Consider the following 21,764-nt stretch of genomic DNA (forward strand, 5'->3'; position numbering starts at 1 on the left):
GGATAGAGGGGAGGGGAGAAGCCCAAGTAGCCCAAGGGACCCAAGCTGAGCAGGTGCTCACCTGTACTGCCTTGCCCGGTCCATGTACTCATGCTGCTCCATGCCCTGGGAGTCTGCAGCAGACACGTCAATGATGTTGCTTTGGGGAGAGGAAGCAGAGAGGACATGACAGGTACATCCAAAAGGAACAAACAGAATTCACTGCCAGGTGCCGACTCTAGGGCTATCTGACACCAGTGTCCCCACCTGCCTGCTGGAGCAGGGCTAGGCCCAGAGGCACCTCTCCCATTGACCTTGTCTCTTCTCCCATGTCCTGGGTTGGCTCCCTCTACCCCAGCCTTTAACACGGATGGAGGAGCTCTCCTCCAGGCCTGGTTCTGTGATGCTCACCTGGCTGTCTTGGCAAGAATAGAGGAGAGCAGGGCCTGCTCATCTGTGCGAGCAGAAGGCAGGCTGTGGTAGTTGGACTCAGCTCCATTGAGAGCTTTGGTGGGGGGACTGCTAGGGTCTAGCAGCAGCTTCCTCTCCTCTCGGTCCTATGAGAGACCAACAGGGAGACGTTAGACCTGGGGCCCTTAGTCCAACCTGCCTCCTCTCAGCCCAACTCTGACCTTTAAACACCAAAAATATTTTTATTAGGAATATCCCAGTGCCCAACTGTATGTCAGATAAGACTCAGTTCCTGCTTGCCCTTGGGAGCTCAGCTCAGTTGGTGGTTCAAGATGAATTAAAGTGGAACCAAGCAGTTGCAGATGCCCTGAAAAACGGACAGAGGCACAAAGCACGTAGTCAGTAACAGCCCTAGAACTTCAAAAAATAGTCCAGCAACTTATGGAGACAGAATATTAAAGAGTGGAAGCCAGAGGAGGTGGAAAATACCAAAACAGTGGGGTCTAGAGGGGAAACTGATGCAAGCCAGGAACCCAATAATGGCCCTCCTGGTTCCCCAAACCAGACCCTCCCCAGCAAGGTTGTTAGTTTCCAGGAGAGAGGCCCTATAAGGCCAGACAAGGCCCTAGGCTCAAAGAGAAAGCAAGCCCAACCTGTCAGTGCTCATTCTTCATATTATTTCAGGGCAGAAGTCCCAGCCCCAGCCTCTGGGTCACACAGTCCAAGTGTGCTTCCATCTTGAGGTCAGATGTCCTCTCTCAGGTGTCCACCCTCCTCTCCCCTGATGCTCTCTCTTTGTATGGGACTCCCAGAACCAAACTTGATGCACCTGGTATGTCCTGACCTGAACTCAACAATGGAGCTGTCTACCCCCTTGCCAAGTAACCACTTCTCTATCAGCGTGGCTTCATTCATGTTCAGCAGCCCTGTTACTTCTAGCCTACAATGATGTCACAACCCCCAGAACTGACCAGGGGCCAAAGTCACCCTTGTCCTGTATAATTCTATGTGCATTTCTCCTTGTCCTGGTTTAGTCCCTCATTCTAATCTTTCTGGTTACAACCCTGCCTGGAACCCATCAGCTGCAAACCCCTGTTTGCTTTGTGCCAGCTGCAAATTGGATAAGCAGACCTGCTGGGTATTTATCCATACTATAAAGATCAAGGGTGCCCAGGACAAAGTCAAGGACAAGGGGCCCACCCTGACTTATGCTGACTCACCAACACTTTCTGCCAGACCACCAGACCCCTCAGTGCTCCACCCCAGGTCTATCTCAGTTCCTACCACTAACTTTCCTACTGCCGGCTCCCAGCTTCCCTGCCCACAACTCCAACAACTCTCTCTGCGGAGGGCCACTTCCTCCTGCGCTGCCTGCCTCACCCTAGACAGGCCCAGTCTTGTCACATGACTCTTCCTGCCCAATTCAAGGCTCCCCAGGTGTCCCCAGTTGCCAGTAACATGAGACAGAAGCTGTGGGCTTCTGTCCATCACCTCCCAAATTCTAGGCACCCCACCTCCCTAAAACACAGGCTAAGTATTAAAGGGCCAGAAAGACAAAATGCCTGCCAACGATTAAACTATCTCTAAGGAAGGCTGGTTCCATAATGAAGCCTAAGTTTGCTTCCTGTGTGTCCATCCTTTCTGCAGCCCCGTTTTCAGACAGATCTTCCTGCAGGATGGGACAGTTTCTCCCCTATCAGGGATTCTTCAAGAACAAGGCTGTGTTCCTGAGATCTGGCCTCCCAGGGGCCATACTACTCCCATGAGAGTGGACAAACATCACCTCACCCACAAAGACAAATGGAGGATAGGAGAGGTTTTTCACACTGAGATTTGTCCCTGAGTCAACCCAGGAGTCAGAGTTTCACTGTCTACTCTATCATAGACACCTATGTTGTCTGCCCACGACTAGGCATCTGGTCCGTGGGCACAGCTAGAAGCGACAGCTTGACCAATGGATAGAGCATATGGCTTGGTATCAAAATATCCTGGCTATGGCACTTCCTAGTTTTGTAACCTTTGCTAAGTCACTTAGGCTCTCTAAACCTTTTCCTTGCCTTTATTTTTAAGAATTCTTAATTAATGATTTTAGAGAGAGGAAGGGAAGGAGAGAGAACCATCAATTTGTTGTTCCACTTAATTATGCATTCAATGATTGATTCTTGCATATGCCCTGACCAGGGATGAACCCACAACCTTGGTGTATCAGGACAATGCTCTAGCCAACTGAACTACTGGGTCAGGGCTTCCCAGCCTTTATGTAGACATAACTGGTACCTTATGACAGATGTGTGACAAGAGTTAAATGATATAACTGTAAAAGGGCTTTGAAAACTATAGTATGTTGTGTATTTCTTTTTATTATTTTTTCATTGTAATAAAGACACTGCTTTTATTTAGTTTGATATGTTTCTACACAGAATGCAGAAAACATATCTTAAAATCATATATAAGGATCTTTTTATTATTATAAGAAATGGACAGTGATGAGAGGGGCCTGCCCAAGAGCTCAAAGGACTTTTTGATTGTGAATGGTTCTGGCTTATAGCCCAGGTAAGTAGACTTTTGTCACCTGAGGCTTCAAATCACTTAGCACTGACCAAACACAGTCTTTGGGGTTTAGAAACAGATGTGAGAGGCCATCAGGGGCAAGGAGAAGATTGAGGAGAGCAACAGGCCCAGCTCTTCCAGCTGGAAGCTGGTATCCTTTCTCATAAGGCAGGCATTAACCCTTCTTGACTCATTGCCAGCAAGAGCCCATAGTATGTTTTAAGGGACAACTTCCCATAGGCAATAGCTTTCCCAGTTGGCAAAGGTATTGTCTCTTTTTTTTAAAATTATAATTTATTTGTTTGTTTATTTATTTTTAGAGAGAGGGGAAAGGAGAAAGGGAGGGAGAGAAACATCACTGTGTGGTTGCCTCTCACTTGTGCCCCCAACTGGGGACCTGATGTGCAACCTAGTCAAGTCATGTGCCCTGACTGGGAATCGAACCAGCGACACTTCGCTCGCAGGTCGACGCTCAATCCACTGAGCCACAGCAGCCAGGGCTCAAAGATGTTGTCTCTTTCTTCAACAGGCTGGGGTGAAGTTAAAAGTGTTGGCTATGAGGCATGCCTAACATAAGACAGAGGAAGTATGTGTTCATTGTGTTCAGCCACCCAGGCCTCTCATACAAATGACATTTTCTCAAGCCTAAGCCCTTAACCCAAAACATGTTCATGTGAGTCACTGGGGAAAGACCTATTGCCAACTACCTGCGATATAATCCATTTCTGTGACCATCTACCCCAAGAGACTGTGGGCTACTTGCTGAAACCTTTCTACTGTCGCTGTGTCTAGTGTGTGTTAAAATGTAGAACTCAGGCATAGAGGAAATCAAAAAGGTGAATGGCCAACAGTTTAAGGCTTTGATTCTTGGAAAGGCTCCCCAACTCAAAGGAGGTTAGGTGGGAAGAGCCAGAATTAAAGTGTGGTAAAAAGTGAGAATGCACCAAGAAGAAGACGGAGAATTTACAACTGTACAGCTTTCCCCAATCTAATTCTTCTTGCAAAGGGATCTGATCTACAGCCAAATTCCCTGGGCAAGAACCCCTGTAGCTACAGGAACCCTCAAGCCCCAAGCAGGGGCTGCACTGGAGCAGGCCCAACTAAGCTCCCCATCCCGCACCCCCACCCCCACCCAATCTAGCCGAAGCTAAATCCGACTTGTTACTTTCCAAATAATTTCTCTTACGTCCCTATATCGTCACTGAGTCTATTAAATCCTTCACTAACTTAAATGCCACCAGAGGCCCTCTCTGACCAGCAGTGAGCTTCCTTCTCCAACCCCAGCGGCTGAGAGAATACACAGATTCCTGACTCATCTCGGGACAAACTAATTCTGAGCCTCAGCTTTCCCACCTCTACGATGGATTCACAAAGCCCGCTAATATAAGCGCACGGAGGTGGGAAGGGAGTGCTTCCCAGAGACCTAGGCTAAGGATCCCTGAAGGTATAAAATTCTGAAAGAGAAAGAGCTAGGAGCAAGTGAGACAGCCGGCTGCCTGCACACCCCAACGCCGGTACTGTGCAGAGAAAACTGGGGCTTTAACAGTAGAGACCAGCCCAGCGAATGCTCCGTAATCTGTCCCCTCCGGGCCTCCGTAGTCGGCCCTGCGGTCTTGCACTCTCATTTCTACAGGTTTTTTTTCTGTGCCCCCATGCCCCAGTGTTTCAGCCCTCATCCCCGAGCCCCGCCCGTCGCGGCCACACCTGGTCTGAGTCCTCGTTCTCGCTGCTGTAGCAGCACCCCATGGCCGGGGTCGGGCCGGACGCTCAGGCCTCTCGGAGGAGGGACAGCGTCCGTCAGGAGCCCTTCCGGTCACATGACCCGCGGCTGCGCTCGGCAGGCAACATCCGCCCCCACGACTCTGTCTTCCCAAAGTCGCTTTGCTGCAGCTGGGCTGCCGAAACCCCAGCTTTGCGTTCGGCCCCCACCGCGAGATCATCTCCAACCAATGGGAAGGCAGGCCTTGCGTGACAAGGCGCAAGGCACGTGATGAGAGGAAAGGGAGGATCGTGTCACATGACTTCAGCCTAGTCTCAATCTCAGAGCTCCAGTTCTGCCTTGTGGGTCGCAGAGGCCGTCGTGTGACCTGTGTTATGGTCGGGGGGCCGCCTGTCCACCTTTGTGGGCCAATGAGCGAACTTATACCAAATGCCGTCCTGATACGCTTTCCTGAGTGCCTCGTGAGGGGCGGGGCGAGCGGGAAGCATACACGTAGGCTCCAATTGCTCAGCACCAAGTCAGTTGATTGAGGGGGTGTGATGCCCAATGTAGCTCTCAAGCTGTACTGGGGATCTGACACTTAATGGTGGGAAAAACCTTACGTCCTCGCAAGCCAAAGCTGAGTGGAGCTTAATCCTTGTAGTGAAGATAGCAGCCACCTTACTGATCTTGCCCTTAGGCATTTCTCTGCAATCTTGCCATTTTATGGCAGCCCCAGTATCTTAACACACAAAGTTCACCATCGATGCTCTTTTCTTAAAACTATCCCGTGGCCTTGAACACAGGTTCAAGTCTGTCAGTCAAGATCTTGTCAACGTTGCCCTGACTGGTGGGTCAGTAGATTGAGCCCAGGCCTGGGAAGCAAAAAGTTGTGGAATCCCAATCCTAATGGATGTATCTCTCACACATTGATGTTTCTCTCCCTCTCTTTCTCCCTCCCTTCCCCTCTCTCTCTAAGAGTAAATAAATAAAATCTAAAAAAGATCTTGCGGATGCTAATACATGCTTCCCATTCCAGGCCCAGAGGGAATGGGAAGGCTGGGGATGGGGATGGGGCCTCAGGGCCCATTTGCAGTTTCCTGAGTGACCTCCTGGACTTTGCACATGCATCCTGGCACTGTCTGCCTGCTGTCTTCAAGACTCAACAGTATCCTCCTGACAACAGTATTCTCCGGATTACCTTCCCTGATTTTCCATTCTCTGGGCATCTCCTGTGCTTAATCCCTATCCAGCGTTGATTCACTCTTTTATTGAATCAAATGTTTACTGAGTATCAGCAATATGCCACACACTGTTCTGAATATGTAGCAGCTGCCAAAACAGCCAAGAGTCCCTGGATTCATGGAGCACTGGTTCTAGCCAGCACATTATATTGTATTCTCTGTTCCTGTACCTGTTTCTTTTACCAAATATGGAGTTCAACAAGAACCACAAAACATGTAGTTCCTGGAGGACAGGGACAGGATTTGACTCTTCTCTGTGACCCACACCCTGGCACTTTCTTAGAGAAAACTTGAATTTGGAATTAATGAGTAAATTATAACCTCCCTATAACCTTGGCTCACACCATACCCCTTGTGCTGATCCAAGGGGTTAGAGGAAAGGGCACCAAGCCCAGTAGCTCTATTACCCCTCAAATCAAGACCCTAGAGTTCTTATAAGTCTTGTGAAGGTTCCTGAAGGGTAGGAGGCAGCTCCAGCTAGTCCCTGGGTTTAGTAACTTGAACTGCAGGTTTCAGGTGACAGCAGCAGCCTCAGCATCAATAATTGAGAGCAAGTCCAGCCTGCATCAAGGTTCTCCCCCACACTCTCCAAGGACTGCCCCCTCCTGTCCTATGCTCCGATCTTCCCCAAGCAGGAGCCTCCAGCCCAGGTAAGCAGGGCCCTTGAGTGTGGGTTCCCAAGCACACCAGTTCAAACTTGCCATCACTTACCTATTCACATTCATTCATACATTCCTACTTTCATTTTTAGTTCCCACCACCACCAGCGGACATGCAAGGGTCAGAAGGTCCAGGGCATGGGAGAAGGCAGGGAACTTATCCCTTACAGCGAGCTGTGGGGAAGAGGGCTGAGTGAGGAGAAAGCCTGTGTTGTGTGTATGCACATGTGAAGGGAATTCTGAGAAAGAACAGAACAGAGGAATGCAGGGGAGGGGAGAAAGGATTGGGAAAAAAATATAGAAACTATGACTCCTCTTACCTCCAGGGAAGCAGAGAGAGAAAGTCCTTGGGTGGGAAGGACATCTCACCCTAATACTCTATGGAATAAGAGTTTTAATTGCCTTTTAGTGAAGCAGAGTAATGACAATGAAGGGGTTTCTGACTAAAGCTGTGCTGTTTTGCTACACGTAATGGATCAGAAGAGACCAAGCAGGCAGTGGGTAGGCTGGGAGAAGAATGGTTCAGAGGGGAGCTGGTGAAAGGGGTTCTGAAGACTGGCAACAACAGAGATGAAGAGAAATGGGTGCAAGGAGCAAGGTGAAGACGGGACCAGAAGCCAAAAGTGAGAAGAGGTGGTTTGGGATTGGGTTCTGAATTTAGCGTGGAGTCCTTGAAAGTACATGGACTTGGGATCAGACCAATTTGGATTCAAATCCTAGTTCTGCTATGTGACTCTGGACAAAAGACTTAGCCTTTCTGAGCCAGTTTGTAAAATATAGGGATAATAATTACTACTGGTAAGGGCTGCACAAGTGACGGGCAAATGTCAGGTGTGGGTTTCCCTCAATGCCTCCCTCCACCCCAGGACCCAGGTAGGGACCATGTCTCCAGCCATCGCGCTAGCCTTCCTCCCACTGTTCGTGGCCTTGCTGGTACGGTACCGTCACCATTTTCGACTTCTGGTGCGCACAGTCTTACTGCGGAGCCTCCGAAACTGCCTGTCAGGGCTTCAGATTGAGGAGCGGGCCTTCAGCTATGTGCTCACCCACGCCCTGCCTGGGGACCCTGGTCACATCCTCACCACTCTGGACCACTGGAGCAGCCACTGCGAGTACCTGAGCCACATGGGGCCTGCCAAAGGTCAGTGTTCCCTAGCATTCTGCTCCAGGAAGCACCCCTAAGATAGTGAAGAAAGAGCTGGGATATGCAGCTGCCTTAATGGGTGAATTGGGCAGGTTCTTAATCCTCTATGGGTCTCTTCATTCTTCTACACAAATGAGGGGGCTGCGCAAAGTTATTCATTCATCCAGCAAACATTTATTGCTACCTTTTTTGTACCAAGCATGTGTTGGGTGCTGGGGGAGAAGGAAGTACAGGCCACATGGATGAATCAGCCACTGATACTGGCCTCAAAGGGGTGTAATACACAGAGGAATAACCATCTCCACATGTAACTCATAACTTTGTAATGTCTTTCTCCCTCATCATGGAGGCTCCCATATCCTCTTCAGGGTAGCTGTCTGCCTGGATTTGTCTGAGTCCCAGCTCCTAGCACAAGTGCTTTCAGAATCTTATTTAAGTAAGAATTTGGTCCAATTCCAAGGTTAAAAAGATATCCAATAAACAAAATAAGGGGGAATGAAACTGGAAGCTCTGGCAAAGGTCTTTCAGAAACCTGGTGGTTGTTCCTGCCTGTACCTTCCTGGAGGAAGCAACAGGTGAGCTGAGCCTAGTAGGATTGCTTTCGAGTTGGCCAGGTGGACAAGGATAGGGTTGGGGAAGGGCAAAGCCAGCCGCATATACAAATGAAGCAGGAAGGAATGTGTCAGAATGGTTGACCCTGGGCACAATTGTTTAAGATGGCTGTGGTACAGGCTCCAGGTAGAAAGAATTGAGAGCTGAAACTACAAAGGTAAGATAGGATCCGTTTCAAGGAGGTCCTGAAAGTCAGGCTGTGGATCCCAAGTTCAATCCCAAAGGTCTTAGGATCAAGGAACCAGGAAGTGATAGTGTCATACCTGTTTTTCATAAAGATTCCTAGTGGCTGGTGTGAAGACTAGACTGAAGGAGGCAAGCCTGGAGGAGCAGGGGTACCAGTGGGGCAGGTGGGGCTATATATAGTTTTAGAGAGAGAAGATCCTAGCTGGTTGGGAGCTGCAGTAAGGCAGGTGGGCATTTGAAATCTTTCTATGGCCTGCCATCCATCTCCCATGTCTGCTGCAATAGCCATCTCCCCTCATAGGTCAGATCGTGATGCGGCTGGTGGAAGAGAAGGCCCCTGCTTGTGTGCTGGAGCTGGGTACCTACTGCGGGTACTCCACACTGCTTATTGCCCGTGCCCTGCCCGCTGGGAGTCGCCTTCTCACTGTAGAGCAGGACCCACGTACAGCAGTGGTGGCCGAAAAACTCATTCGCCTGGCTGGCTTCGACGAGCGCACGGTCAGCCCCCACTTCCCCAACCCTGGTCTCTTCCCTTGGCCTTACCCTGGCCAGGCCTCCCCTGGGGGGGAATCCCACCTATGAGAAGGAAGTAGTTCCATTTAGGAAACTGTTATCCTGGAGGCTGTATGAACTGTCCCTCTGTTCCAAGTCACTTGTACATATTTGCTGCTGAATGACAAAGCGGCAGTTAAGAGGAAAGTGTCTGGAGCCGAGAAAATCTGGGTGCAAACCTTAGTCTGCCTCTTACTAGTTATGAGACCTTGGCCAAAGCACTTATCCTCTGAATCTCAGCTTCTTCACTGGTAGAATAGGAATCCCAATACAGATGCTGACCTCTTGGGTTCTGAAGCCAGAGGAAATGTGAGAACAGTGGTCGGGATCTAGACCAGGGCCTGGCATAAAGTAAGCTACATGCTGGTGGGGGTCTGGTATAGGACAACCCTGGTTGTCCCACCCTAACCTCCAGCTCCTCCTATCCCACAGGTGGAGCTCATCGTGGGTAGCTCAGAGGAGGTGATCCCACGCCTACGAACCCAGTACCAGCTGAGTCGGGCAGATTTGGTGCTTCTGGCAAACCGGCCCCGACGTTACCTGCGGGACCTGCAGCTGCTGGAGGCTCATGCTCTGCTGCCAGCTGGAGCCACTGTGTTGGCTGACCATGTGCTCTTCCCTGGTGCACCCCGCTTCCTGCAGTACGCCAAGAGCTGTGGCCGCTACCGCTGCCGCCTCCACCATACCGGCCTCCCAGACTTCCCTGCCATCAAGGACGGCATAGCCCAGCTCACCTACACAGGGCCTGGCTGAGGTCCAGGTCCAGGGGTACTTACTGCTGCCCCATCTTATCCCCACCCAAGCAAGGACCTCAGAGCATCCCTTCCCCTCCCTGCTTGTGGCCTGACACATGCTGGGCTCAGGGTTGGAGAGGCTCTCCTCCTACCTCTGCCCCACTCACCTGAGGCATCAAGTTCTGTCAGGCTGCTTGGTTCCATTGCTCTTCCTCTTTCCAGAGAAAGCCATGAACTGACAAGCAAGAAGCCTGAGCTCCCACCCCAGCTGTCGCTGATTTGCTGGGTGACTTTAGAGGTGTCCCTGCCCTGCTCTAAGACTTAATCTGCTCTCTTAACACCAAGGAAGCTGGCTGGGAGAGCTCTAGGGGTTTCTCAGCTCTGGGCATCAGAAAGCCTGCCCTCCCCAGCCCATGCCGTTGTGGACAGGATTAAAAGAAACAGTAAACTCTGAGGTAAAGGCCCTGTAGGAATGGCTGGTGGAAGCTGGGCCAGAGATGTCAATGGAGCCTCGGCCCAGGTCTTCCTTCTGGCCTTCCCTAGACCTGGCCCACATGGCCAGGTAGGTTTGCCTGACATCCTTTGAATGCCCTCCCCCTAAAACTCAAGAGAAGATGCTCTGGGCCCCACCAACAAAGAGGGAAAAGACATGGGGGGAAAATCAGTCCTGTGTCTTTATTAAAGAGAGTTAGAAATAGACTACACCTGACAACCAAGGGGTGAGGTACTGGCCAGAAAGCTGGGGTGGTCTCAGGCCCTGGGGATTCAAGGGCAGGCTGATGGCCTGGGAGGGGCCAAAGAGATCAGGTCCTGGCAGCAGCTGAGGAAGTGCCTGAGGGTGCGCTTTCAGGCACTGGGGTGATCAGCTGGTTCTGCAGGGGTTACAGGTAGGTTGTGTTGGCCTGGAATCTCCCTGAGGCCACCATGTCTTGTCTACTTAGATCATCCACTGGTCCTGGTCCTGTTCGTTGCCTTCCATGTCCACCTGCAGAGGAGGCTGGGTGTGGGTGGGGAGGGGCCTCAGCCACCCAGCCAGCCCCAGCCCCAGATCCTACTCCTGGCTGGATCCAGGGTTTCTGTACCCCTTGACCACCAATTAGTTCAGGGGCAGGGACCCAGGAACAGAGGCCTTCACCACACCTCTGCCTACCTCATTGACCTCTCCATCATCAGGTGACTCATTGTAGTCATTCATCTCATCCATGTCCTGCATGTCCTCATCATCCTCTGAGTCCTCTTCACTATCCTCATCATCATCTTCATCTTCCTCTTCCTCGTCATCATAGTGCTGGTGAGGCAGGGGAGAGTCTGTACACTCTATAGGCCTTCTTGGACCAGTTCAAGGGCTGGCCCAGTTGGAGCCTCTCTCTGGTGCAAACAAATGATCCCCACTCCCCAACCCTGCCCCTGGCTTGAGCCTGCAAGTTGGTGCATGCTCTGCAGAACCTTAGCTCTAGGTAGGCCCAGTGCCCACCCCCTCTAGCTCCTGACTCTGACCTCCATCTGTAGCTGAGAACCAGAAGCAGGACCTTCAGAATCAGAGCAAAGTCTTAGTCCATTTGGGCCCCACTCACCTCTGAAGCTGGCTTGCCAATAGGTACCAGGTTGTTGTCTTTCTCTGCAATGCTCTGGAGCTGTGGCCAAAGGGGAAGAAAAGCAGGGCCAGGGCCCAACAGGGAAGGTCAGGGGCATTGGACTGGACCATGCTGCCCCCCAAAAAACCCCCAAGTGTGAAGGAAAAGCTTCCTTCCAGTTCTCAGGAAGATTCTATCACTTTCTCTCCTGTCATCTGCCACTTACTTATGATGCAATTACATAAATTCTCAAGGCATTGGTTTCCTCATAAGGTTATGGTGAGAGTGAACTGAGAGACTATCAGCCTAGAACATGGCATCTGCTAGGTCCTCAATAAATAGTCAAAAATAGTATTGTCTCTGCTTTAGGGAAAAGAGCCTGGACTCCAATCTGGCCCAGAGGTTCCATGGTCCCCCAGCAAATTGAGGTAATACAAAGATGAGAACCTAGCTCCCTACTTCCCTCTACCCACCACCCAACCCCAGCCTGATTATTCTCAGCTCAAAGCAAAAAGCTCCACTCTGGCTGCTGTGACTCAGTGGACTGAGCACTGCCTGCAAACCAAAGGGTCACCGGTTCAAGTCCCAGTCAGGGCACATGCCTGGGTTGTGGGTCAGGTCCTCAGTTGGGGGTGCTCAAGAGGCAACCACACATTGTTGTTTCTCTCCCTTTCTTTCTCTCTCCCTTCTTCTCTCTCTAAAAATAAATAAAATCTTAAAAAACAAAAAAACACTCTTCCAGGGCAAGTCTCAATTAAGACTGGGTCATGGCCAGTGAAAGGGGGATCCCTGACTGAGGCTCCACCACTGTGCTAGGTCCTCACTCACCCAGGCCTGATGTTGCTGTTCTTGCTGCTGCAGCTCTGTTTCTTCCACACAAGGGCGATCCAGATTAAACCACAGAGTCTCAGTCACACGGGGAAAGAGTGAGGGAAACAAGGTGGACATGGCTCCTAGACTGAGGGAAAAGATCAGGTGAATCCAACTCTCAGATGTATTTGGTTTTGGTTTTTAACTGGGTTACAGTTTGACTTGGTGGTGGTGGGGAGTAGAAGGAAGAGGGAAGTAGCTCTTCTCTGTGGGAATCAGGCAGACCTGGGTTTGAGTCCTGACTCCACCACTTACTAGCTGTTTGACCTCGGCCAAGTCACTTAACCTCTCTGAGCCTCAGTTTCCTCATAGGTAAAATGGGGATAATAACAATTATACCACCCTCATAGTTATTCTGATCATTAAGTAAGGTAACTTATTTTATGGATAAGTAAACTTGTTTGTAAGCTATTCAAGGAGGAACGAGAATAGAAGCCAAATATAGAGATAGGAATCCAAAATGCAGACTAGCATAACAAAATGAGAAGTAGGAGGGCTCTACTGAAACTGTATCTCCTCCAAACACTCAGATCTACTTTTTGCATCTCTATGGTGGTCCATACATTATCCAGCCAGCGTCAGAAATTGAGGACACTGACCATCTCTCTCATAAACCACAGCCAAATTGGGGGGCAGGGGCACACATACAAGTATGGTTCAATAAGACATTCGAAAGACATGGGTAAATGTATAAATAAGTAGATGTAAGGCTGAATGGATGAACTAACATGTGAGAGAACAAGTAAATTCAGCTCAGATCAAGCAGCTGAGGGAGCTGACCAGGAAGGTCCCAGAGAATATGAATTAAAACCGCTAGGCTCACAGGAAAATTAAGGCCCAGCGACCAACACAACCGGGCTCTAGGTCACAGAGTGAATTGAGGCAAAGAACTCGGGCGTGGAAGAGACCCAGGCCAGGTACTAGCGATGAGCAGGACGAAAGGATCTAGGTCTAGCTCTGCTTTTGCCCTATCTTATTTGACCGATCCGGGGCCAGTCTGCCCTTTCGTGGACCTCAGCGTCCCAGACTATGTAACAGGTAAAACAGCACCATCCCTCACGTCCCAGAAGTACTGAGAGGCACAAAGACCAAGGCTCCAAAAACCCAACCCCTCACCGCAAAGCCACCGCCCATTCTTTGCTTATTATGATAATGACCGTGAGGACGACCAACAGGAAAAAGGCAGGGGCGGGATTCGTAGAGGCACCTTATAGGGTTGCTAATAGCGAAAGGAGCGAGGCTTGAATAGGGCCAATTAACTGGAAGAAATGCTGGGTGACAAGAAGTGACACCAATGAATGACGAATCTTGTGTGATGGGGTGGGGCTTAGTTTCGCGGAAGCGGCCAATGAGCTGGCTCTCTTTAATATTAAAAGGAGTCTGAACACAGAGCTCCCGAGGAGGCGGGTCAGGGGAACAGGGTTTCTCTGGGGGAGGGAGGAAGAAGCAAGGAGGCAACAGACGCAGCATTGCTTCTGTACTTACCGCGCCGGGAGGCGGCTGCCGGCAGCGACCCGGAAGCACTTCTCTCCGCCTGAGCGGAAGGACCCACCAGAACCCGGGATACACCAAACGCATGCGTCATTGGTCTCCTTTTGTTTCCCGCTCCCGCCTACCAGTCCGGATATGACGTTACGTACCTTAGTCACGTTGTTGGAGGTGGAAATTTGTCGTGCCTACTGTTGGCCCCGCCTTGAAATTTAGCCAATCCGCCTCTCCAGTCTGCCTGCCCTTCTACACCCAAACCACCCCCGCCAACGGCTCCATTTAACCCCGCCCTCTGCCTACAGGCAGTATTTGCTTTCCAACCCCTGCTGAAAAACGTGTAGGTGCCATTTGAGTTAGTAGTTATCCTGTTTGTTCTGCTGCGTAGTAGGGAAATTAGTTTGCTTCTAACCCACAGTTTCCCGTTTTGGCGCATACATTAATTTGTGTATGCCTTCAGCGGAAATATCATACTTGAGTCTCTACTGGAATCCAAGCTCTGCAAGAAGCTCAGGATAAATCTAGGAACATGGTTCCTGCCCCAAGCACCTCACAGGCCAGTGCCGAAGCCAGACTGCAGACCCGCAGCGGTCTCGCTTGGCTTTATATCGCCTGTCCAGTTCTGTATTGGAGATTATGTAAGGGCTTAAACGACTAGTCAGCCTCAGGCTGCTGAGGAATTCAGCTGCCCTTTTCAGACCAGGGCCAATTCGCTTAGTGGTCAGCTTCGTCACCTCTGCCACTCCTCTGACGTCTCTACTTGTAACTTCTGACGCACCCTCTCAGAAAGAACCTAATGCCTTTTGCGGGCGGTCTTCGAACCCAACTCCCATTAAAGTTCCATCTCCCATCAGCCTCTTTCGGGGCCAGCAAAACACAAATACATTCCTGCCCCAACAAGATGTGTGACCTTTAACAAGTCTTTTTTTTCTTTTCTTTCTTTCTGCTTTCCTGGAATGCTGCTTCTTCAGATGGCATCATAATCTCTGCCCAGCCTTCCTCCTATCCTGGACTGACGTGAGGTTTGTGAGAAAACATTTCTGAGGTCATGTGCATAGCAACATGATTACAGTTTAAAGCAACTCTGCTTGTTATAAACCTTTTCATTAAAGAGTAAAATTTGCCTCTTGGAAATGACCACCCTTTTCATTCAATCATTCAACAAATACATTTTGAGTGCCTCACTATATGCCTGTCACTATTCAAAGAAGTGGATATACAATAGTGAACAAAATAGACAAAAAAAAAAAGAAAGCATCCTTTCTCTCCTCATGTAGTTTCCATTCTAATGAGAGATAAACAATAAAGATAAATAAAATATATAGTTTAAGATCGCAGTAAACACTACAAAGTCAAAATAAATCAGAAAAAGTAGGAAAAATAAAAACAAAAACACTGGTGGGAGGAGAGGTTTATTTTGGATAGGCGAGCCAAGGAGGACTTACTGGGAAGGTGACTTTTGAAGAAAGTTTTGAAGAAAGTTCTGAGGAAAAGAAAGAGAGAGAACACTATTCTGATATTTAGGGAAGAGCATTTCAGGGACAGCAAGTGCAAAGGGCCTAGAAATAGCTGGAGTATAGTGTACCCTGGGGACAGTAAGAGAAGACTGAGAGGTAACAGGAGCCAGATAGCACAGCCTTACAAGTCATAATAAGGACTTTGACTTTTACTCTATGTTCAGAATTCTGAGAAGGGTTTTGAGTAGAGGATCTACACAATCTGATTTATATTTTAATAGAGTTACCCTGGTTGTTCTATGAAGAATTGATTTGGGAGGGACAGTGGAGTAAGCAGGGAGAACAATTGGGAGCCTATTACAGTAATTCAGAGATGGGGGTTGAGTAGTGATTGAATTTTGAATATACAGTTGACCCCAAGCAACGCAGGGCTTGGGTTGATCCATGCAGAGTTGAAAATCTGCATATAATTTTTGACTCCCTCAAAAGTTAAACTGTATCTGCAAGGGATTGCTTCTAGGATTCCCCACAGATACTAAAATCCCCACAGATGCTCAATTCCCCTAAATAGATCAATGCCTATATAGTCATCCTTCCAAATCTGTGGACTCCCAACCATGAATCAATAATAGTACCGATATTTAATGAAAAAAAATCCACATACAAGTGGGTCTGTGCAGTTCAAAACCATGTTGTTCAAGAGTCAGTTATATTTAGAAGGTAGACATTAACAATATTTGCTGACAGACTGGATGTAGAGTATCAGAGGAAGAAAGGAGCCAAAATTTTTTACCTGAACAACTTGAAGACTGGTGCTGCCATTTCTTGAAATGGAAGAGATAAGAAAAATGTTAGTTTGGGGAGAAACTATCTGGAAATCATTTAAATATATATATATATATATTTTTATTGATTATATTGTTACAGTTGTCCCAATTTCTTTCCCCTTTGCTCCCCTCTGCCCAGTACCCCCTTCCCTCCAGCAATCCCACCCCACCTTAGTTCATATGCATGGGTCGTGCATATAAGTCTTTGGCTCACCCTTTCCTATATTATTCTTAACTTCCCCGTCTATTTTGTACCAACCGATTATGCTTCTTAATCCCTGCACTATTTCCCCATTTCTTCCCCTTCCCCCTCCCCGCTGATTACCCTCCAAATGATCCCCATACCTGTGATTCTGTTCCTGTTCTGATTTGCTTAGTTGGATTTTGTTTTTATTTTTTAGATTTAGTTGTTGATAGTTGTGAGTTTGTTGTCATTTTAATGTTCATAGTTTTGATCCCCTTTTTCTTAAAAAAGTCCCTTTAACATTTCATATAATAATGGCTTAGTGATGATGAACTCCTTTAGCTTTACCTTGTCTGGGAAGCACTTTATCTGCACTTCCATTCTAAATGATAGCTTTGCTGGATAGAGTAAGTCTTGTTTGTAGGTCCTTGCTTTTCATCACATTGAATACTTCTTGCCAGTCCCTTCTTGCTTGCAAAGTTTCTTTTGAGAAATCAGATGATAGTCTTATAGGCACCCCTTTGTAGGTAACTCTGCTTTTCTCTTGCTGCTTTTAAGGTTCTTTATCTTGAACCTTTGGCATTTTAATGATGATGTGTCTTGGTGTGGTCCTCTTTGGGTCTAGCTTGTTGGGACTCTCTGTGCTTCCTGGACCTGTATGTCTATTTCCTTCACCAAATTTGGGAAATTTCCTGGCTGCTGTGGCTCAGTGGATTGAGCGTCGACCTGTGAGCCATGTGTCGCTGGTTTGATTACCAGTCAGGGCACATAACTAGGTTGCATGACAGGTCCCCAGTTGGGGGCGCAAGTGAGAGACAACCACACAGTGATGTTTTCTTCCCTCTCTTTCTCCTTTCCCCTCTATCTAAAAATAAAATAAATAAACAAACAAACAAATAAATAAATTATTTTTAAAAATTTGGGGAAATTTTCCTTCATTATTTTTTCACAAAAGCTTTCAATTTATTGCTCTTCCTCTTCTCTTTCCGGCATCCCTGTGATTCGGATGTTGGCACGTTTAAAGTTGTCCCAGAGTTTACTTATACAATCCTCATTTCTTGGATTCTCTTTTCTTCCTGTTGTTCTGATTGTTTTTTGCTTTCTTATGTTCCAAATTATTGATTTGATTATAGGCTTCATCCACTCTACTGTTCTTTCCCTGTAAATTGTTCTTTATTTCAATTAGCGTATCCTTTGTTTCTGACTGGATCTTTTTTATGTTGTTGAAGTCCTCACTAAGTTCCTTGAACATCCTTATAACCAGTGTTTTGAGCTCTGCATCTGATAGATTGCTTATCTCCATTTTGTTTAGTTCTTTTTCTGGAGTTTTGATCTGTTCTTTCATTTGGGCCTGTTTCTTCGTCTTCTCACTTTGTCAACCTCCCTGTGTTTGTTTCTATGTATTAGGTACAGCTGCTTTGATTCCATGTTTTGGTAGTGTGGTTGAATGTGTAGGTATGTACTGTAGGGTCTAGTATCACAGCCTCGCCTATGACCCAAACTGTGTACTTGAGGTGCACCCTTTGTGTGGAATGAGCACACCCTCCTCTCATAGTTGAGCCTTATTACTGTTGACAGGTCAATGGGAGGCATTTACCCAGGGCAGTCAGCTGCAAGGACTGACTGTGTCAACTGACCACCAACCTCCACCCTCCATGGAGGATCAGCTGTGCAGGGGCAGGGTGGTGGTGCTCCGATATGGCCTGTAGATGTCCATTGGGTGCATATGCTCTGGGGTTTCCTAGGCAGTGCAGGCCAAAGTCAACCCCGACCTGTGTTTTGCCGAGGCCATCCTGCCTGAGCTATAAAGCAATCTGAGATTGCTGCTACTTGTGCTGGGATTGGAGATTCCCAGGAGAAGCTAAACTGTGAATCTAGGCTGGTTGCTGCTAGTGAGCTGGGAGCTCACTAGGTTGGCTGTTGCCTGTTTGAGAGGATTTAGGAAGTTGTGAAGCATGAGCCAAGACCAGCCATTCATATGGAAAAGCAGCTTGGGTGGGCTGGCAAGTTGCATGGGATGGAGTCTCTGGATCTCCAGGACAGGGCAAACAGTGTTAGCCAGATTGGTGGAGTCTCAGATATGGTACTCGCCTGCTGGCTCTGTGGCTGTGTGTGGGGATGGTTCAGGAAAGGGTAAATGGTCCACTTTTCTGTCTGGGAGAAGGCAGTTCCCCAGCTCTTCCCTTAATGCCACTGGTGTTCTCAAGCTTCTACCATGGCGCCAGAGCTCAGAGGACATTAGTCTGATTAAGTCTGTGTGTGGGTTTTTTAAGAACTGCTTGGGACTCCAGAAGTTTCTTCCACCCACTTACCCACTCACTCCCCACTAGCTTTTGCATCCAAGAGTAATGGGGGCTTATCTCCCTGGCACTGGAATCCTGAGTTGGGGGGCCTGGTGTGGGGCTGGGACTCCTTGCTCCTGAGATATGCCCCCCAAAATTTTATCTACCACATGTGGATGTGGGACCACCCCATTCTGCATCTCTGCCCCTCCTACCAGTCTGGATGGATGTGTTTTCTTTAATTCCATAGTTGTCAGACTTCCATTCAACTCAATTTCTGACAGTTCTGAGTGCTGATTGTTCTCTATTTAGTTGTAACTTTGATGTGGTTGTGCAAGGAGGTGAGCTGTGTTTACCTATGCCACCATCTTGACCGTAAGTCTCAAAAAAATGTCCTCAAAGCTTTCTTATGGCCTGGTCTGTGCTTGGTGATGAGGACCCAAAAAAGAATCAGATCTGAGTCCTCATCCTGTGGAGGCCCCTAATCTAGTTTGGAAGGCATAAAGCAAACTGTTAGGCTCTGAGGGCATGTCTGTGGTTCATCTCTATTTTATCAGCACCTAGAATAGGGCCTGGCATAGCATAGCCACTCAAGAAATATTTATACAATATGAGTTTTTCTTTCAGTTTAATGGAATTGAATTATTAGTTCACGTGACTATATGCTACAAATGCTACATTGGAAATAGTTGCTGAGAAGAGTAGGAACATTGAAAAGAGAAAGGCAATGTGTGGGAGAAGATGTGAGGAGGACTCCCCAGGGAGATGGGACCTTGCAGGAGGAGAAATACATTCTAGATGAGAGGGGATAACATGTGCAAAAGCACGTAGACCTGAAAGGGTGTGGTGTACTCAGCACAAGGCCTACTTGTGGCCACCTTGGTGGTGGACATTGTGTAAGAAACAGGACTACAAGACAGTGCCCTGAACTCAAAGGATGACACATATCCTTGGAGGAAGGCAAGGAGACATTGAAAAAGCCTTCCTTGAGCAGAGGAGACTTCAGCGGGGTCTTGAAGGATGCTTTAGAGTTATAGAACCAGAGAGCAGGAAGGAAAGAGGAAACCTTCCAGGTGGGAGGGGATTCTGTGAGCAGGCGCTGTGTTGTGGGATCAATGAAGAGACTGTTAGGGCAGAAGAGTGCAACATGCTGGGGGAGGCTGGAGAGCCCCACTAAGTGGGCCGGCTGAGGGAGTGTACCTTTGCCTTGTGTATAAGTTTGCTTCTACCTCAGGGTCATTCAACACCTCATTTATTTCTGGTCAGCAAACATTCACTGGGACCTCTCTGGGCTGACTCTGAGTTTAGGATGAATGGATGAGCTGGAATCAATCTCTTCTGATTCTCTTCCAGTGCCCTAAAAAGCAGCTCCAGGAAGGGTCCTCAAGTCAGGCCCTGATCTGCGTGGTCGGTTTGCATGTATTTGCTTCCCAAAGCTAAGGTTTCCTCACTCTGACCAAAGCAAAAAACAATCAAAAAGTGGTCAGCGAGGTCCATTGCATAGGAGACAACAGCCGGTGGGGAGGGGTGGGTAGTCACAAACCTATACGAACATGCACACACACTCACCATCACACTCTCCTAGCGTGCAGGAATGTGAGGCAAAATAAAGCCCTCCCACCTCCAAAGATGTCTGTGTCCTAATCCCAGAACCTGTGAATGTGTTATTTTACAGGCAGAAGGGGGCACTGCTGATGTGATTAAAATTAAGGACTTTAAAATGGGGAGATTAGCCCAGATTATCCAAGGGAACCCAATTTGTTTACATAAATCCTCAAAAATATTTTTGATTTTTGGTGGTCAGAAAAAAAGCATGTAAAGAAGGAAGAAAAATCAGAGAGATGCTACACTGCTGGCTTTGAAGATAGAGGAAGGGGCCAAGAGCCAAAGAATGCAGGCAGCCTAGAAGCTGGAAAAGGCAAGAGAACTGATCCTTACCTAGAGCTTCCAGAAAGGAATGCAGTCCTTTCTGGAAACCTTGACTCTATCCCAGTGAGACCCATGTTGGACTTGTAACTTATAGAAGTATAGGATAATAAATTTGTATTGCTTTAAGTCACAAGGTTTGTGGTACAGTATTTTCTCACTTATCGCGGGTATTGCGTTCTATGTCCCCCCACCCGCAATAGGTGAAAATCCGCGAAGTAGGAACCTTACATTTATTTTAGTATTTGTATATATTTTAAGGTTTTATAAACCCTTCCCACACACTTATAAACCGTTCCCAGTCCCTTATTAACCTTTTCCACACTTTTATAAACACTACTTACATTCTTAAACATAGTCTACACTCTTAAACCTACATAACTTTAACAACATACGTATACAGTACCGCAAAATCCTGCGATACAGCGAAAAATCCGCAATAAATAATTAAATATAATATTTTTTAAAATCCCACAATACAGTGAGGCCACGATGAGTGAACCGCGATATAGAGAGGGACTACTGTAATTTGTTACGACACCAATAAAAAAGGAATATATAGGGATTAACTTACATCCCCACACCTAGACAGATACTGGATCACACTGTCATATACACCCAGGAAGACACAGGCAGGGAGAGCTAGAGACTTCAGCAGGTTATAAGTGGGGGTGTGGTGCAGTCATAAAAGGGCTGCTCCTTGTTTGTTGTGAAGAAAGCACAGAGCCAAGGCCTTAGCCTTTGGCTACATTCTTACAGTCTTCCCTTTGCTCTGCCTCCTCAGTCTTTACATCATTGTTTTAGCAACCTTTACTCCAGTTTTCACTTTAAAACCTGTTGAATATCAACATGGGTCAACCTAGAGGACAGTATGCTAAATGACAGAAACCAGTCACAAAAGGACAAAGACTGTAATAATTCCACTTAATATGCAGTGCCCAGAGGAGTCAAATTCATAGAGGTAAAAAGCAGAGTGGAGGATGCAGGGGCTGAGGGACGGGACACGGGGAGTCAGTGTTGGATGGTTGCAGTTTCTGTTGGGGGAGTTATGCAGGTGGATGCCATGTGGGAATGATTCCACAACAATGAGAAATGTACTTGATGTCACTGAACTTCACATTTTAAAATTGTAAATTTTATATTATGTATATTTTACCACAATTTTAAAAATTAATAATTTTTTAAAAAGCCTGTTGAGTAAGCACCATTTTGGAAAATGGGCTCAAGGGGAGCAACCAGTCACTTACTTTTCCACCACTGCAGTGCTGATGGAAACTTGGGAGATTCTGGTTCCCTCCATCTCTTTTCCATCACCATGTCCCACTCTAGTTCAGACTATCACCTTCTGGAACCTGGCCCACTGTAATAACGGACTAGTTTCCTGAACCC

The 21,764-nt window shown here is 47.8% G+C and overlaps 4 protein-coding genes across 6 annotated transcripts in view; 2 read left to right on the forward strand and 2 right to left on the reverse strand.

Annotated features, from left to right (window-relative positions):
• Positions 1 to 2,723, forward strand: part of LRRC51 (leucine rich repeat containing 51) — a 27,569-nt gene extending 24,846 nt beyond the window's left edge. The window contains exon 6 of the mRNA XM_090264902.1: positions 2,038 to 2,723. Within this exon, the coding sequence (XP_090121028.1) occupies positions 2,038 to 2,233 (196 nt within the window). The 3' untranslated portion in view covers positions 2,234 to 2,723. The remainder of the gene's footprint in view (positions 1 to 2,037) is intronic.
• The window catches only part of LAMTOR1 (late endosomal/lysosomal adaptor, MAPK and MTOR activator 1), a 6,273-nt gene extending 1,423 nt beyond the window's left edge, over positions 1 to 4,850 (reverse strand). The window contains exons 1-3 of the mRNA XM_090264977.1: positions 4,645 to 4,850; positions 391 to 536; positions 62 to 139 (exon numbers count right to left, since the gene is read on the reverse strand). Of these exons, the coding sequence (XP_090121103.1) occupies positions 62 to 139; positions 391 to 536; positions 4,645 to 4,686 (266 nt within the window). The 5' untranslated portion in view covers positions 4,687 to 4,850. The remainder of the gene's footprint in view (positions 1 to 61; positions 140 to 390; positions 537 to 4,644) is intronic.
• A 2,089-nt stretch (positions 4,851 to 6,939) lies between these two features.
• TOMT (transmembrane O-methyltransferase) lies at positions 6,940 to 10,263 on the forward strand. Its single transcript, XM_090264847.1, has 3 exons — positions 6,940 to 7,683; positions 8,786 to 8,982; positions 9,469 to 10,263. The coding sequence occupies exons 1-3, from the start codon at positions 7,425 to 7,427 to the stop codon at positions 9,787 to 9,789; spliced, it is 777 nt and encodes a 258-aa protein (XP_090120973.1). The 5' UTR covers positions 6,940 to 7,424; the 3' UTR covers positions 9,790 to 10,263.
• Positions 10,264 to 10,426: 163 nt separating this feature from the next.
• ANAPC15 (anaphase promoting complex subunit 15) lies at positions 10,427 to 13,844 on the reverse strand. 3 transcript variants are annotated; one of them, XM_090264981.1, is made up of 5 exons: positions 13,700 to 13,844; positions 12,173 to 12,297; positions 11,345 to 11,404; positions 10,921 to 11,058; positions 10,427 to 10,767 (listed from the first exon to the last, which is right to left on the reverse strand). In XM_090264981.1, exons 1-5 carry the CDS (start codon positions 13,797 to 13,799, stop codon positions 10,708 to 10,710), a joined length of 483 nt encoding a protein of 160 aa, XP_090121107.1. In that variant the 5' UTR covers positions 13,800 to 13,844; the 3' UTR covers positions 10,427 to 10,707. The 3 variants fall into 3 exon arrangements, with proteins under 3 accessions (XP_090121107.1, XP_090121120.1, XP_090121114.1); XM_090264994.1 differs by having other exon boundaries at positions 12,173 to 12,302; positions 13,700 to 13,843; XM_090264988.1 differs by having other exon boundaries at positions 10,427 to 10,755; positions 13,700 to 13,842.
• Positions 13,845 to 21,764: the final 7,920 nt, after the last annotated feature.

Source organism: Furipterus horrens, unplaced genomic scaffold (genome assembly GCF_987537825.1).
Source record: "Furipterus horrens unplaced genomic scaffold, mFurHor1.1.pri manual_scaffold_2, whole genome shotgun sequence".
Lineage (NCBI taxonomy): Eukaryota > Metazoa > Chordata > Mammalia > Chiroptera > Furipteridae > Furipterus > Furipterus horrens.

Bases quoted from the DNA above. Each gene is read 5' to 3' on its own strand.
- TOMT (XM_090264847.1), top strand. From the start codon at position 7,425: ATGTCTCCAGCCATCGCGCTAGCCTTCCTCCCACTGTTCGTGGCCTTG. The intron at 7,684-8,785 runs GTCAGTGTTCCC...CTCCCCTCATAG, and splicing joins CCACATGGGGCCTGCCAAAG to GTCAGATCGTGATGCGGCTG. The intron at 8,983-9,468 runs GTCAGCCCCCAC...CCTATCCCACAG, and splicing joins CTGGCTTCGACGAGCGCACG to GTGGAGCTCATCGTGGGTAG.
- ANAPC15 (XM_090264981.1), bottom strand. From the start codon at position 13,799: ATGACGCATGCGTTTGGTGTATCCCGGGTTCTGGTGGGTCCTTCCGCT. The intron at 12,298-13,699 runs GTAAGTACAGAA...CCCTCAGTCTAG, and splicing joins GGCAGCCGCCTCCCGGCGCG to GAGCCATGTCCACCTTGTTT. The intron at 11,059-11,344 runs GTGAGTGGGGCC...CTGCCTCACCAG, and splicing joins TTGGCAAGCCAGCTTCAGAG to CACTATGATGACGAGGAAGA.